The sequence below is a fragment of the Mustela nivalis genome, assembly GCF_964662115.1.
Source record: "Mustela nivalis genome assembly, chromosome: 13".
Taxonomy (NCBI): domain Eukaryota; kingdom Metazoa; phylum Chordata; class Mammalia; order Carnivora; family Mustelidae; genus Mustela; species Mustela nivalis.
The window spans coordinates 16,761,095-16,778,124 of record NC_139032.1 but is presented as its reverse complement, the minus strand read 5'-3'; the positions used below and the strand labels follow the sequence as shown (position 1 = coordinate 16,778,124).

Below are 17,030 nucleotides of genomic sequence, written 5' to 3'. Positions count from 1 at the left end.
CCCTCAGTTTGTTTCTCAGAGTCCACAGTCTCTCATGGTTCGTCTCCCTCTTTAATTGCCCCCGCCACTTTTCATTTCCTTCTCCTCATGGCCTTCATGTTATTCCTTATGCTCCACAAGTAAGTGAAACCATATGATTATTGACTCTCTCTGCTTGACTTATTTCACTCAGCAAAATCTCTTCCAGTCTCGTCCATGCTGATACAAAAGTTGGGTATTCATCCGTTCTTTTTTTTTTTTTTTAAAGATTTTATTTATTTATTTGTCAGAGAGAGGGAGCGAGAGCGAGCATAGGCAGACAGAGTGGAAGGCAGAGTCAGAGGGAGAAGCAGGCTCCCTGCGGAGCAAGGAGCCCGATGTGGGACTCGATCCCAGGACGCTGGAATCATGACCTGAGCCAAAGGCAGCTGCTTAACCAACTTGAGCCACCCAGGCGTCCCGGGTATTCATCCTTTCTGATGGAGGCATAATACTCCATTGTATATATGGACCACATCTTCTTTATTCATTCGTCTTTTTGAAGGGCATCTTGGCTCTTTCCACAGTTTGGTGACTGTGGCCATTGCTGCTATGAACATTGGGGTACAGATGGCCCTTCTTTTCACTACATCTGTATCTTTGGGGTAAATACCCAGTAGTGCAATTGCCAGGTCATAGGATAGCTCTGTTTTTAATTTTTTGAGGAATCTCCACACTGTTTTCCAAAATGACTGCACCAACTTGCATTCCCACCAACAGTGTAAGAGGGTTCCCCTTTCTCCACATCCTCTCCAACACTTGTTGTTTCTTGCCTTGTTAATCTTTGTGATTCTAACTGGTGTAAGAATCAAATAATAAATAACAAATAATAATATAAATAATAAATCAAATTTATTTATTTATTTATTTATTTGATTTGAATTTCCTAGATGGCTAATGATGATGAGCATTTTTTCATGTGTCTGCTGGCCATTTGTTTGTCTTCTTTGGAGAAGTGTCTGTTCATGTCTTCTGTCCATTTTTTGACTTGATTATCTGTTTTTGGGTGTTGAGTTTGAGAAGTTCTTTACAGATCTTGGATATCAGCCCTTTGACTGTGGTGTCATTTGTGAATATTTTCTCCACTCCATGGGTTGCCTTTTTGTTTTGTTCACTGTTTCCTTTGTATTTGTATCTTTTTACTGTCATCCTGAGGATTCCTTTCATCCCTGTCTTCCTTTGATGCCCCATTTTCTGGACCTTATATTTTCAAATTCCTGTTCTATTTTTTTTTTGTGGAATGTACCCTTTACAAGTAATTATCCCAAGAGAGGATGCATGGGAGGTAAAGTTTTGGAAAACTTGCATGACAATACTCTTTTTTTTAACCCTCACACATGACTCATGGCTTGACTGAATTTAGGATTAAAAAGAGAAATGGTTTCTTTTCTCAAAAGTTTGAAGTTTTTGTTCCATTTTTATGTTTTAGTTCCCAGTATTGTTGAGAAGTTGTCATTCTGATAGCCAATCCTTCTTGTATGACCTGCTTTTTTACTCATAAGAGTTTATAGGGTTTTCCTTTTGCCAAAAATAGAAATCTATTTTCCAAATTCTTACAATAATGTGCCTTGGTGTGTGTCTTTTTAAAATCCATTATGCCGTACATGCAGAAGGCTTGTTCAATCTGGAAATTCATGCCTTTCAGTTCTGGGGTAATTTTCTGAATTATTTCTTTGTTAATATTCTCTATTATGTTTTTGCTGTTTACTCTTTAAAAACCTAAATTATTTGAATTCCTGGGTTGACCCTGAATTTTTCTTCCCTCTTCTCCATTTTCTACTTTTACTTTTTATTTTAGTTCTACTGTCTCAGTGATTTTAAAGTTTTTTAAAAATCCTTTCCCCCCTTCATTTCCATTCTTCTATAATTGATTTTTGAAAGTTTTTTGAAAAAATTTTTAAAAGATTTTACTTATTCAGTTGAGAGAGAGAGAACAAGCAGGGGTGAGGCAGAGGTACAGAGAGTGAGAGAGAGAGAAGCAGATTCCCCGCTGAGCAGGGAGCCTGATGGAGGGTTTGATCCCAGGACCTGGAGATTGTGACCCGAGCTGAAGGCAGATGCTTAACTGACTGAGCCACCCAGGTGCCCCACTATAGTTGTTTTTAAAGATTTATTTATTTGAGACATACAGAGCCCCCCCCCACCCCTGCCACTCATCTGTGTGCATAAATTGGGCAAGGGCAGAGGGAGAGAATCTCAGACTCTCCACTGAGCATGAAGCCCAGTGTGGGGCTTGATCTCATTATCCATGAGATCTTGACTTGAACCAAAACCTACAGTCTGATGCCTAATCACCTGAGCCACCCAGGTGTCCCCCCCCACTTTCTTCTATAATTTTCAAAAAAAAATTCCAAGATCACATTTTTATTTTCTGAGTATTTCTTAATGTATTTTTTAAATTATGTGTTTCCGGTCTATAGTATAATTTGATATCTGTATATATCGCAAAGTGATCACCCTCAAAATCCAGTTACCATGCATCACCCTATAGTTGGTCCCGTTCAGCCCTTTCTCCCAGCCCACACCCTCTTCTCTCTGGTAACCATGAGTCTGTTCTCTGTATCTATCAGTTTTGTTTTGTGTCTTAGATTCTACATATGAGTGAAATCATATAGTATTTGTCTTTCTCCTGATTTATTCCACTAGCACAATACCCTCATGGCCCATCCATATTGTAAATGGCAACATTTAATTCTTTTTTTTAATGGATCAACTTTATCCATTCATCTACTGGTGAACATTTAGCTATTTTCAGGTTTTTGGCTATTGTAAATGCCATAATGAACACAGGGATGAGTATATCTTTTCAAATTTGTGTTTTCTTGTTTTTTGGATAAAAACCCAGTAGTGTTGTAACTGGATTATGTGGTAGTTTTATTCTTAATTTTTTGAGGAATATCCATATGTTTTCCACAGGGACTACATCAAATTACATTCCCACTAACAGTGTATGAGGGTTTCCTTTTCTTTGCATTCTCTCTAACACTTGTGATTTTTGTCTTTTGGTAATAGCCATTCTAATGGGTATGAGGTGATATCTCATTGTGGTTTTGATTTGTGTTTCCCTGAAAACTAGTGATGCTGAACATCTTTTCATGTGCTCATTGGCCATCAGTTTGTCTACTTTAGATGAGTCTTTAATGCATTTTTAGTTAATTTTTGTGTATGGTACAATGAAGTGGTCCACATTTATTCTTTTGCATGTAGCTCACCAGTTCTCTTGGCACCATTTATCGAAAAGATTCTTTTCTCCTTTGTATGTTCTTGGTTCTTTCTTCATAATCAATTGTCCATATATGCATGGGTCTATTTCTGGGCTCTCAGTTCTGTTCAACTTACATGTCCTTTTTCTTTTTCTTTTTTTTGGTGTGCCAGCACCATATTGTTTTGAATACTATAGCTTTGTAGTATAGTTTGAAGTAAGGGAATGTGATGTCTCCAGCTTTGTTCTTCTTTCTCAAGATAGCTCTAGCTATATAGTATCTTTTGAATGGTGAATTTAGTCCATTTACATATAAAGTAATTATGGGCAAGTATATACTTACTGTCATTTTGATCATTGTCTCCTGGTTGTTTTGAAGTTCCTCTCTCTTCCCTTGTGGTCTGGTGGCCTTCTTTAGTGTTATGTTTAGATTCCTTCCTCATTTTCTTTTGAATATTTACTATGGTCTTTTTCCTTTGTGGTTACCATGAGGTCCACATATAATATCCCATGTATATAAGAGGTTTTTTAAAGTTGACAGCATCTTAATTTTGAACACATTCCAAAGCTCCACATTTTATAATTTCGGTGACATACATTACATCTTTTAATTTTATGCATCCATAGTTATTTTAATTTTAATTAATTATACTATTTTTGTCTTTTAACCTTAAACTTACTTTGTAAGTGATAGATTCACTATTCACTACCTTTACCATGTATTTACCTTTTCCAATAAGATTAATACTTTCATATGTTTTCATATTATTAGTGTCTTTTCTTTTTAGTTTAGAGAAATCTCCTTACCGTTTCTTGTAAAGCTGTTTTAGTAGTAATGATCTCCTTTAGATTTTGCTTATCTGGAAAACTCCTAGCCTCTCCTTCATTCTGAAGGATAACCTTTGCAAGTAGACAATTTTTGGTTGGAAATTTTTTTCTTTCACCACTTTGAATCTGCTACTCCCTTCTGGCCTATAAAATTTCTGCTGAAAAATTTTCTTTTCTTTTCTTTTTTTTTTTCCTAAAGATTTTATTTATTTGACAGACAGAGCTCACAAGTAGACAGAGAGGCAGGCAGAGAGAGAGGAGGAAGCAGGCTCCCTTCGAAGCAGAGAGCCCGATGTGGGGCCCGATCCCAGGACCCTGGGATCACGACCCGAGCCGAAGGCAGAGGCTTAACCCACTGAGCCACCCAGGCGCCCCTGAAAAATTTTCTAATAAGCATATGAGTTTTCTTTGTAAAATAAATCGTTTGTTTAATAAACAAATAAATCGTTTTTCTGCACCTCTTTTTAGATTCTCTCTCTTAACTCTTACCATTTTAATTATGTATCTTGGTGTGGTTCTCTTTGCGTTCCTCTTATTTGGAATTCTCTGGGATTCCAGGGCCTAGATGTCTGTTTTCTTCCCCAGGTTAGAGAAGTTTCTAACCATTATTTCTTTGAATATTTTTTCTGTGTCTTGTTGTGTCTCTCTGTCTTTTTAAAAAAGATTTTATTTATTTTAGTGAGAGAGAGTGCAAGTGAGTTGGGAGAGGAGCAAAGAGGGAGAAGCAGAGAGAATCTGAAGCAGACTCCTCACTCATCACAGAGCCTGATCTCATGACTATGAGATCATGACCTGAGCCAAAACCAAGAGTTCGGTGCTTAACTGACTGAGTCACCTAGGTTCCCCTTGATGTGTCTCTTTTATCTTTAGTTGTAGAGGTGCTGTTTATCTAGTTCTCAGGTCCTTTTTGGAGGGAAATTATTCGGCATGTAGCCATAAAATTATAGTATCTGTAGAAAGAGATGAGTTCAAAGTCTTTTTACACTCCCACCCTGAGTCCCCCTTCTAATCTCTTTCCATTCATTTAATAGATTGGATCAGATTGATTGGTACAAACAGAGTAAGTCGAGCTATATGCCATGCAACTAGTTTTGACATAAAGATGGTAGATTTTATTAAAAAAATAAGTTCCATTTCTGGGAATATGGAATTGGGTATATAAGTGAACAGACTCTGTCTTTTAAAAATCTGCCTTCCCAAATTATTTTTTCAAGACTTAAATCCTATACTACATTAGTGAACATAAAGCAGAAAAAGGAATGAATGTCTTAATTATTCTAGAAACATCTTGGAGCTCTTTTTAGCACCAGACCAGGCATAATTCTTATACAGAGCAGAGAAAATCTGTAACATTCTTACATGGAAAAGAACAAAAAATTTAAGTCCTGTTTTTTAATTTCCTTCCCATGTAAGATATGAAATTGGGCTGTAGCAATAACACATACAATTTATAGGACATTTCATATTTTCAAGTAGCTTTAGGTAAGCTTATTCTCATCACCTTCTCACAGCAACCAGCTTGGTGCAATGCTCACCCTTTCCCACACGAAGAATAAAAGGCATAGAGAAATTAGACTCATTTTGCGCAGGGTCTCATAACTAGTAATAGGAAAGGAGAAAATTGTTGGTCAGGACCTTCAAATTCTGATTTGATTTCCTCTCCATTATACCCCACCCACAAACCCTTGATTCAATATCAATGTCTCTGTGATCAGCTGCATTACTGTGTCTCTGGAATGTGTCTGAAGAGACCCAGAGAAAGGTGTGTAGATAAAGAGGGAGGAGCAGCCATCAGTGTCCCCACTGGACATACAGTCACACAAAGTCATCCCAGGTGCCAACATTAAAGCCAGAAGGTCAATTCAAATCTCAGAGCCATCCCGAGGTAGAGCTCCTCATGCTACCTCCTGGTATAAGACTGGCCCAGAGCAGCCTTACCTTGTCCACACTCCAACTTCTGGCAGGTGTGGTTGCTGGGCACTATGAAGTAGCCATCCATGCATCGTGTGCAGATGTGTGCACGGTGACAAAGTTCACAGTTGTCTGAGCAGGGCAGGCACGTGTGCCCCTCGGCAGGATAGTGGCCTGCTGGGCAGCTCTCCCAACACTCCCCCTGATACAGGAAGCGCTCCTGGCCGAGCTTATCTGAACAGATGGAGGGGCAACCAAAAAGAAGAAAAATGTACAAAATTAACTGTGAAACTAATATAACCTAAGATTTAAATTTTTTAAAAAATATTTTATTCATTTATTTGACAGACAGAGATCACAAGTAGGCAGAGAGGCAGGCAGAGAGAGAGGGGGAAGCAGGCTCCCTGCTGAACAGAGAGCCCGATGTGGGGCTCGATTCCAGGACTTGAAATCATGACCTGAGCCGAAGGCAGAGGCTTAACCCACTGAGCCACCCAGGCATCCTAAAAAAATTTTTTTTAAAGATTTTATTTATTTTTTTGACAGAGATCACAGGTAGGCAGAGAGGCAGGCAGAGAGAGGGGAAGGGAAGCAGGCCCCCTGCTGAGCAGAGAGCCTGATGTGGGGCTCGATCCCAGGACCCTGAGATCATGACCTGAGCCAAAGGCAGAGGCTTTAACCCATTGAGCCACCTAGGTGCCCCATTTTAAAAGAAAGATGTAACTGAGTACTTTGGCTTCTAAGGGACCAGGAGTATAAGAATGCATTTAATGAAAAGTTCAACATCTATATGCTTATGGTCGAGAAGTTTTCCTTGCAGGGAATAATTTTTCAGTATTTTGTACATTTGAGTGAGTCGGGACTACCATCTGGGATGTCGCTGCAAAAGCAGAAGCCACACTCTGTGAGTAACTATGAATCAGAAAGTGTTTAACTTTCCCAAGGGCTCCTTTTGGTTTCTGTGGAGGGTCTCAGACTTGGGAGCTGTGGGGATCCTATGAGAATAAACAAAGGCTTCCTGATAGAACGGTTTCTTTGAGAGTCCCGATTTTTAGAATGGTTTTGAATTCGGTTATCAAAATCACACACTTGTATTAACTGTCCAAAAGTCTGAATTTTTGCATGGCTGCCAGTTCCTACGGTGACAGCGTAGGATGATGGTCACCTTTTTGACTCCTTAAATGGATTTCTGGGAGTCCTGAGCTTCTGTCAACATTGGAGTCTACATGGAAAGAATTAGCAGTATGTCTAATACGAGACTACGGGAAGTTGCTTTTGGAGGGAATAGAAAATTCGAACCAATTATAAACTCACACTGAATGACAGAGGGTTAGAATAAGTTTGTATACACATAAAACAAGATGAACGAAATGTGCCTGGAGGTCCCTGCCTTTGCCCTCCTGGAGTTTTTTTTTTTTTTTTTTTTTTTTGTGCTGAGTGTGTGTAGAGATCTGTCTTCTCTGGATCAAGTCTCCCATATGCTCCTGCTTCTGCAGAACAGCTGACTTGTGTTTCCCCAAATAACTAGGGCTAGTGTTCACTCGTGATACTCTACGTGGAGATCCAGAACCATTGACCTTCAAGGTGCAAGGCTGCTGAATCTGTGGCTAAAGATATCACTCTCCCCATGTTGCAAAAGCAGAATCTTAACATTAGTGTAATAGTCCTTGCCAGCATTCAAGTATTTCTGTATTTCCCTAAACATTCTGTATTTCAAGTATTTCCCTAAACGTGGCACTCTCAAATGATCTAACCCAGTGTTTTGTCCTTAACTAAATCCCTAGTTCAAATCCAGTTTAAAAATCACACCCTTGGATTATGGGCTCTGAAGCTACCTCTTTAGTGTTTGTGATTTCCAACCGGAAGTCTGCTGGTTCCCATGGGACATAGGCAATAAAGAGGACTTCCCTAGGCGGGTGCAACAAAGTGTCAGCCCTCTCCAAGTTTGAGTTGGAAGAACATTCTCCTCTAAGGGAAGGAGAGTGTTTGGGAGGATGTCATGTGCATTTGGGGATGATAGGGAGCCCAAACCCCTGACCTGGTAGAACGTGGAATCTTGACACCACAAAAGGGCGAACATTCCAAGCTATGTTCTTCTCAGACACCTTATGAAACCCTAGCAAACCTCATTTCCACCAAGACTCATTCAGAAAAGATCCTGTTTTTCAGAGGGCCAAACTTCTGAGATATAGTTATGAAGATCTGAGGAGAACAGTGAGAAGTTACTCCGTCCTCCATTCAGCCGTTGCTGTCCGTCCCCTACACCCTGACATGACATCACCTCAGGATCCAGAGGCTTGGGGGCAGCCTGGCATATACCGAGTTCTAAATACTTATTTGTTGTAGGAATGATTGAGTAGCTAAGTGCATTAATATTTAGCAATATTCCCATTTTTCTAATGTAACCAACTGGATCAATAATCTAAAAATAAAAATTAACAGTGATGGGTTTCAATACCAGATGAAATGTTCTCCAATCCCATTTATATTATTCAGACATGGCTTTGTTATTTGAACCACTTGGGTATTGCCATTTGAGTTAAAACAAACAAACAAACAAACAGATTTGGATGGTCTTGGTATTTGAAATACATGGACCCTATAAAGGAGTTAACTTAGATGCCTTGATCATGGGCAGATTTTCCCAAGGTTTGGTCTAGGATTACCCCAAGATGTGCTCAAGTTTCTAATAGCCTGGGTAGTATGGCAGTTTTAGTTTTCACTGGTAATTTGGATGTCCCACGGATTTAAATTACCATGCATACATTTTTGGCTACTTGACTAGAGTCTCAGAATTTAAATTATTGTGACAATATGTAAGAGAAGCTGGTTCTAGTAACAGAAGGGCTGATATTTTTGTTAGGTGCAAACCTTTCATGTGATAATATGAGACAAGAGTGAAAGTACAAGAAACTCTGAGATTGGCTTTCATTTATACTTAAGAGCAATTAGCTGTTTCTAGAGCAGCTAATTTCATTAGAAGAGAATGTGGACTCATGTGAAGACAGCTGAGGGAACCCCTGGATGGCTCAGTCAGTTAAGTGTTCGCCTTCAATTCAGGTCATGATCCAGGGTCCTGGGATTGGGTTTCACGATGCACTCCCTGCTCAGCGGGGCGTCTGCTTCTCCCTCCCCTCTGCGCCTACCCCCTGCTCATGCTCTCTTTCTCTCAAAGAAATAAATAAAATCATAATCTTAAAAAAAAAGAAAGGCTGAGAGATTCTGAAAATAAACTATAAAGTTTACTTCAACATTTTTCTTCCTGTAGCTGTTGTGTGATTAGTCAAATTTAGTTTTGGGTTCAATTTCATAGAGGACAAATCTGGACAAGAACATTAGAGGGAATCTTCACTCCCAGGACTGGAGGTCTGTATTTCCAAAAAGGATTCAGACCTAAATCTTAACAAAATTACAATTAAGCAAAGGTGAACTTTCTGTGAACTGCTGGGAGGCACTCGTGTGTAGGCGGCACCCTGTAGCCAGAGGATTTCAGCCTTTTAATTTTTTTTAATGATTTTATTTATGTATTTATCTGAAAGAGAGAGAGAGAGAGAGAGAGAGAGCAAGGGGAGGAGCAGAGTGGAAGGGAGAGGGAGGGGGGAAGAATTTCAAGCAGACTCTGTGCCCAATGTGGAGCCTGTCACAGGGCTTGAGCCTGCAACTCTCCGAGATCATGACCTGAGCCAAAACCAAGAGTTCAAGGCCCAACTGACTGAGCCACCTAAGCGTCCCTCAGTATCAAAGCCTGTTGGTATGGAACTGCCTCAGGTCAGAGATCCCTTGTCTTTGCCACTGTTTCCTGAATTGGCGGTGCTCAGGTATGTCCTAGGGACGACATGCTCTGCAGAGGAGGGAAATCAGAGCCGCTCAACAATGCCCCCTCTGGCAAGGCCTTCCCGCTCACGAGAGCTGAAGGTGATGTTTCTTCTCTGACTTGTGGTAGGATTCCTTCCTTCCTTTGGTCTTTAATATTTTCTTGTGTTTATAATCCATTATTAGCACAGATCCCTCTGTTAGGCTGTCAACTCCTTGAAGGCAAGCATCATGCAACCATTTATTGTCTTGTCCCAGGACCACTATGTGTAGTAACTTCCACAGGTGAACTTTTATTAAGATAGGGAGTAAACATAGACTTTTAAACAAAAAAACTGAGAAGTGTCAAAGCATCTTTTGTGTGGATTGGCCTAAGTAACTGTAGGATGCATAGAACATTCTAGACATTTGTTCAGTATTCAAGGGAATCCTTAATTTTGGACTATATATGAAGAGTCAGTGTGTTTTAAATGTGAAAGGGAATTTTTTAGAAGCTGTCTTGCCTATGTGTCACCCCCAGCCCCATTTTTTTTTTTTAAATTAACAAAGAGAGACTCAAAGAGGTGAAGAATCAGGATTAATGTCTTCTAGTTCATTAGTCACAAAGCAGGAACTAGAACTCAGTTACTCTGGTTGCTGGTACTGACCTGCTACTGAACCATTCATTTATTCAGTTATTCTGTGCACGCTGCGTGCTGTCCCAGTGCTCAAAGCTAGTGCTCAGGTAGAAACCATTCACTGCTTTTATAGGACATAGAGTCTTATGGACAAGATAGCTTTCAAGATTGAGGATGCCTGTAAAGGGGTAAGCAGAAGCTCCAAGGATGCACATATAGAAAGGTCCCATCTGAGAAAGGAAATTGGGACAGCCCTCATTGAGGAAATGATGTTGAAACCTACAAAATAATTAGAGGTCAGGCAGATAACAAGTGAGGAACATCTCCAGTGAAGTCTTTGAACACCTAGGGAAATTGGCATGGCCACAGGCGTAAGTAGGTACAAACAATAACAGTGGTGGTAGTAGTGGTGATAGTAAGGGTAGAATTTAGTATTATATTGAGTACTTCATATGTGCCCAGCCCTGTTTAAGTGCTTTGTTATTTTATCTCATTTAACCTCATTTTATTTTCATAATCTTAAAAGTAGAAAACCATTATCACCATCTTATAGATGAGGAAGGAAACAGAAGGAGCAGACCAGAGAGAAAATTTGACATAGATCTACCTTGTTTACATGACAAACACACAAAAAAATTTTAGTTTACACAAAAAAATGTGTTCTCTCCCATTTTCCTACAAATGTATGATACTCTCAATTCAGTCTTCATTTTTCTTGGTTATATTAATAAAGATAAATAGTTCTCTTCCACCAGGAACAAAAACAACGTGTGAGCATGATGGTGGTGGTAACTGATGGCCTTGGGATTGGTGAGACAATAGGGAGTGGTGGGGAGAGCAGCCTCCTCTGATGTCCCGACAGTCATTTGGGGAATGTAGGCCAAGTGGTGCCCAGTGTTGTGCTCCAAGTTTTCAGAGAAAACAAACCAAAACAAAACTAAATAAAACAAACAAAACAAACTACCAAGGTTTTCTTTGAAATTTCCCAATTTTAAAATTTGGCTGAAATGTTAAAAGGTCAAATAAAATACGAATCTGGCCCACATGAGGTAAAAGTGGGGGACAGACATATGAGGGGAAGTTGGAAAGGAGTCAAGAGCAAACTGCAGAGGATCTTTGATATCATGAAATATAATCCAATGACAGCAGAAACTTGAACTGTTAAAGCTGAGACAAAACAATATTTTTGTTGAAAAAATTCCTTTGTTCCTACAGTAGGGCTCTGACAACTTCTCAATAAAATAGCTCAGGGCTGAGGAGACCTTGACACAGCCTCTATTTCAATATTTCTCTTGAAGGCTGAATGTGTCTCCCTTAACATCCTCACTTTTCACTTTCACCGCAACAAATCTTAGCTTTCCTGACGGTCTCATGTCTGACATCATGTCTGAATGACCTTTCTCCTTCTCCGGAAAGACATGTCTTAGCTTCTCTCTCATCTCCTTAGGGACAGTGAGTCTGTGTCTACGATAATGTGAATTCGTTTCCTGACAAGAAGCAGAAACTTCAAGGTTGTATGCACTCCCCAGCGAACAGCTTTCTGAGATCAACCCCTTGTCCCCAGAGTTGAAGCTTCTGAGTCAAACCAGGGGGAGAACAGGTTTAAAGAAAGGAAGAAGAGAACAGCCAGACTTCCTCACCTACTCCACAGGAAGTACAGTTGGAAGGCTCATTTCCTTGGCATTCTTGGCAGGTGTGGTGGCATAGATGACATTCATTCTGAAATTCAAATGTCCCTGAGGGACATTTGAAAACGCAGCGGCCATTGTCAAAAGTCCTAGAGGAAGAACAGATTTCAGAGTTTATAAGGGTGACTTTCTGGAACGGCTCTAAGTATGAGAACATGTGGCGTTCATGTTTCACTGCATAGACTTGGTTTCATTGTTCCAGAAACAAGGGGGATGCCTGGGATTGATCATCTTAGAACATGGGGAATATTAGTCACGTACCCATCCTTGGCCCAGGGTTTGGACCCAACAGCAGGCATGCCAGAAACTGGCTCAGGATGCAGTCCTGAGTCTGGTTCCAAATAAGCTAACCGGTGCCTGCAGGGATTAAACCCATACTGTGGGCCCCAGCCAAACCCAGTCAACAGTCACATGGAGGTCTTTAAAATTTCAAGACACTAAATGGGCCTCTGCATCCAGAGGCCTCGGAGAAAAGCTCTTCCTTTGATTATCAGCATGTGCACACTTTCTAAGGGAAATGCCAACATCAAGGGCTCTCAAAGGGGTAGAACGAAACATGGTCCCGTAGCTTACGTGCTACTTATAAACTTGATCCATGCACAAGGCAAAGTAATCGATGAGCTCTGATTTTGCGCACCATTTTTGCAAGGGCTTCCTGATGCCTAAGGTACCAGCTTTTTTTTCATCTTGTTTGCAAACACCTACATGGGCACCACGAATGAGTTAGAATGGGGGCTCCTAAAACCTTTGATTTTATACACATAAAATACATATCATAATGTCACTGTTGATATTTTCATAGTTTTGCTTCTTTTCTTCCTTCACAAAGTAATCCCAAGAGCAAACAGGATGAAGTAAATCGTATCCAAAAATTTTGCTCAGAAAAATAAGAAATGTTTAGCAAGGGCAAGAGTCAGATAGCTAATGCGGATTGATGAAGTCAGCCGCGGGACTCTGCCCCTGGAGTTTCTAAATCAGTAAGTCTTTGGGGGAGAGAGCTGAGAATTTGTTGTTAAGCTCTGGGGCGATGCGCATGCCGCTGGTCTAGGGACCGCGGTTTGAGAGCTGCTGTTTCGCCTTCTGCTCGCTGGTAGTACGGATGACTGTGGAATCTGCTAAATGAGCCCTAAGTTAACACAGGTGGCGTCCAGTTGGATCAGTTCAAGTTTCTTCCCAGCAGTAGTTACTGTCTCAGTTGGGAGGTTAACTCACCATGCAGCACACACTTATTCCTGATGGTATAACCATTGGCATCCCCACCGGACAGAGTGGAGGGCCTGTCAGCAAAGCTAGGGCTCCTTTCTCCCTCTGCTGCCTCTCTCCGCCCCTCACCCCCCAAGCCGGACCTCCCATGGAAGGGCAGGCATAGGCCTGGGGTGCACTGGCGTGTCTAAGTCCCACTCTTTCCACAGCTAGAGCCAGCCCTGAGCCGGGGATGGGCCATTTCAGTCACAGGGTTGTGGAGGTCGGCAGGGGAGCAAGGCAACCTGAGTAGGGTGTTGCTTGACATCTTCCATCTCGTCTCCACACCCTGAAAGTCTGTGTCATTTGCATCTGTTGGCAACAGTGGGATTAACACCAACATCATAAGACAGACAGCCACCTCGTTCTTGCATTCTCCGCCCTTTGGTTTCTGGTCACCATACTGAGCACTGCTGGAGTGAACAAGGCCTGTGGCCCACTGCAGGGCATGGAGTCCCAGCCCCGAGCAGACGCGTATGCACATCTGGTTGTCTATGTCAAAACAGATCCCCTGTGCCATGGGGTCTGATGAGAAGGCTGCGCTCCCAGCCCAGACTTTCAGTTGATGGCACTCATGCCGACTGGGAATATGCCAGCCCCACCCCGGCTCTGGCATCTGAGCTAGATTTTTTAAGGAATCATTTGGATGTGACTAGTTAAAAACCCAAAACCTCCCTTTAAGAAAAACTGTGTAAGAGCTTTCTGAGGTTTTTAAACAAGGAAGCTGCTAGATACTCTGCAGAAGGGAGAATGGGAATGTTTATTAGTGAGGGTTCTTTTTTATTTTTTTTTCCTCCTAAATTCTGCTGCAAAGGGAATGAAAAGTGTGCCATCATTTTTGCCTTTTATAGAAAGAGCTGATGAACTTATTTAGGGGGAAATAATTTCTCTTGGGATGAGTGATCTAATACTCTCAATGATGGGAACCATTTAGAAGCACCCAGAAAGTGGGGGCAGCAGACTTGGGGGTGAAGCCGAGGGTGTAATACTTTTGTGTTAATATATGCGTGGGGCAGCCTTTCTGACTTGAGTGCTTAATTTTAAGAAAGTACCAAGCACATAATGGTGCTTGAAGCCACCTCCCTTCGTATCTACTCTAAGGAAAGCGAAGTTGAAGTACAGTTTTTTGTAAGAATGTGATTCTTTCTACAGATCAAAACAGAGAAGGAAAACAGTCACGTTTAGATAAAGGCGCTGAATTACACCATCTCCTGCAAGCCCACCCCCCTCAAGGAAAACTGCTAAGGAACTTGAGAAAAGAACCAGCTCAGGTGGCTCAGATTTCCACTGACACTAACAATTTTCCCTAGTGGAGAACAGATGACCTTGCTCTGGGCTCCATGGGGCTGAAGACAATTTCCTGTAAAGCCAACCCAAGTCCTTTCTGGGACCCACCCACTCTGGATGTCTGAGACAACTGGGCAAGCTAATCTCTGCAGGGAAGGCATTTCTTCCCCAACTCATGTGTGCTTTTAGCCTTTTCATAATCAGCGAACCATTCCAGGTCCAACAGGGCTTATGGAAAGAAGAAGTTGGCAGAGTGTTACTGAGCTGGGCAGAGGTAACGTTCTCCATATTGGCACTACGTTTTCCGACATCCGGGGGGGTGGGGTTGTGTGTGTGTGTGTGTGTGTGTGTGTGTGTTACAAACTAGAAGAGATGAGACGGTGAATCAGGTTTAGTGGATCCTCTGCTGATTGTTGGTTTAGCCCAAGTACGTCATCACAAGGGCATTTAATCTACTTTCTTGGTACTTTAATTTTTTTTCTTAAGGTTTTATTTACTTGAGAGGGAAAGAGAGTGAACGGGGCGAGGGGCAGAGGGACAGAGAGATAATGCTAAAACAAAATGAAATCTGGCAAAAAGTCTCTCCGCACCCCCCCCCCAACGAATTCATTGAAACAGATCAAATAAAGCATTTGAGGGTAGATCAGAGCAGAGGTAACTTTTAATGTTTTTAATTGGTTCATTGACTCTATGACTCCTTCAGGACTGGGTTGGCAAGCCAGCTTGAGCCAGGAGGACCAGGAGGACTATGAGGGCCGTGGCACTGAGGGCTCTGCATGTTAGATAGCAGTGCCAAAGGAGGCTCTTTCTGCCTCCAAGTTTTCAATCCTCTCTAAGGAGCTAAGCCCAAGAGTTAATGTTTCCATTAGAGACCTAGATACAAAGAGAGGGCTTCCTAAAGTTTGGTTTTCTGTAAAACAAGTTTGGGGTTATGTTATTTTTAAAAACTTTACTAAGGAAAAAATTTAAATATATATAAAATAAACACATATACAAGACATAAAAGTACCCTTTCCTCTGTATTCATCTCTCAGCTGCAACAATTTCACTGCATGGTCAATCTTATTTATATCCCCATCGGTTTACTTCCCTCCCATATCATTTTGAAGCAAACCTATAACTTAAATATGAATACTTCTCTCCTAGATAAAAACTCCTTTGGGGGGTGCCTGGGTGGCTCATTCGGGCATCTGTCTTCAGCTCAGGTCATGATCTCAGGGTCCCGGGATCAAGCCCTGCCTCAGGCGCCCTGCTCAGCGGGGAGTCTGCTTCTCTTTCTCCCTCTGCTCCTCCCCCCTGCTCAGGTCTTCTCTTTTTCTCTCAAATAAGTAAAAAAAAAAAAAAAAAAAAAAAATCTTAAAAAACAAACAAACAACAGACATGTTTAGGGATGATTTTTTTTCTGCCAGGACTAGAGATATCTAAAAGCTTAAAACCAGGAAGAAACTTGGACAGATCAACTGTCCTGGGTATTCTGTTTCTCTCCTTACCCTTGCCTCAGATCCATTTTTTTGTCATTATTTGTCCTGCCATGTCCTGGAAGTGTGCCAACTAGACCCTACCTCCCCAGGCTGACTCCTCCCATTTGTAAGTGGTGTTTCCCATTGGCCTCCACTTAATTCCAGACGAGGGAAATCACCAGCAGATCTATGGGTGGGAGGAGAGAGAGACTGGGGGTATTTATTCCCCCCACCCCAGAGCTGTAGCTCTGCTTCCTCCTTCCATGGTTCTGGAGTGGCCATGTCCCCTACAGCCCTACTTTCTATCAAGCTAGCTTGCCCCCCACCCAGGGTTGCAGCTTTTGCTTCAGGTCTAGAGTGTTAAAGCTGGTCCCTGAGCACTTCACCAACCCTTGACTTTGACCTCCTGAGCTACCTCTGAGAATTCATGGACCTAACTCAGAGCTGGACATAGAGCAGGTGCTCAAGACCACCTTGAAGGGATCTGATTCCACTCAAGAAAATGCTTTGGAAGATACTTAAGAAAAATACTTTTTGTCTTTTAAGAACAACTCAGTCAACATCAACATCTTTCCAAATAGTTTTTATCTCCTCATCGTCTCAACCCTGTTCTAGCAAAATGCAGATTTAAAAAAGTCAGGTAGTTCCTTGCTATGATATGATGCCCTCTCTTGGACATATTTGCAAGTAATTTTTATCAAGGAAGAGAGATGAGCGAAATGGAGTGCTCAGGGAGATGAGAAGAAAACTCTTCCTGGGAAACAAGATTTCCATAGAACACATGAGTTCAAGATCCATGAGCATGCTTTTCTTTCTTTAAAAGCTAAATCATGGGCTGCTTATGCCAGTTGTGCTACCCCAATGTCCCAGGAACTGTATCTCTGATCTTTTTTTTTTTTTAAGATTTTATTTATTTATTTGACAGACAGAGATCATAAGTAGGCAGAGAGGCAGGCAGAGAGAG

General features: G+C 41.4%; 1 protein-coding gene across 2 annotated transcripts in view; it reads right to left on the bottom strand.

Annotated features, from left to right (window-relative positions):
* Positions 1 to 17,030, bottom strand: part of PCSK5 (proprotein convertase subtilisin/kexin type 5) — a 449,308-nt gene that overhangs the window by 86,534 nt on the left and 345,744 nt on the right. For both annotated transcript variants that reach the window (XM_082694464.1, XM_082694465.1), the window contains exons 22-23: positions 12,030 to 12,166; positions 5,987 to 6,193 (exon numbers count right to left, since the gene is read on the bottom strand). In XM_082694464.1, coding sequence (XP_082550590.1) covers positions 5,987 to 6,193; positions 12,030 to 12,166 — 344 coding nt within the window. The remainder of the gene's footprint in view (positions 1 to 5,986; positions 6,194 to 12,029; positions 12,167 to 17,030) is intronic.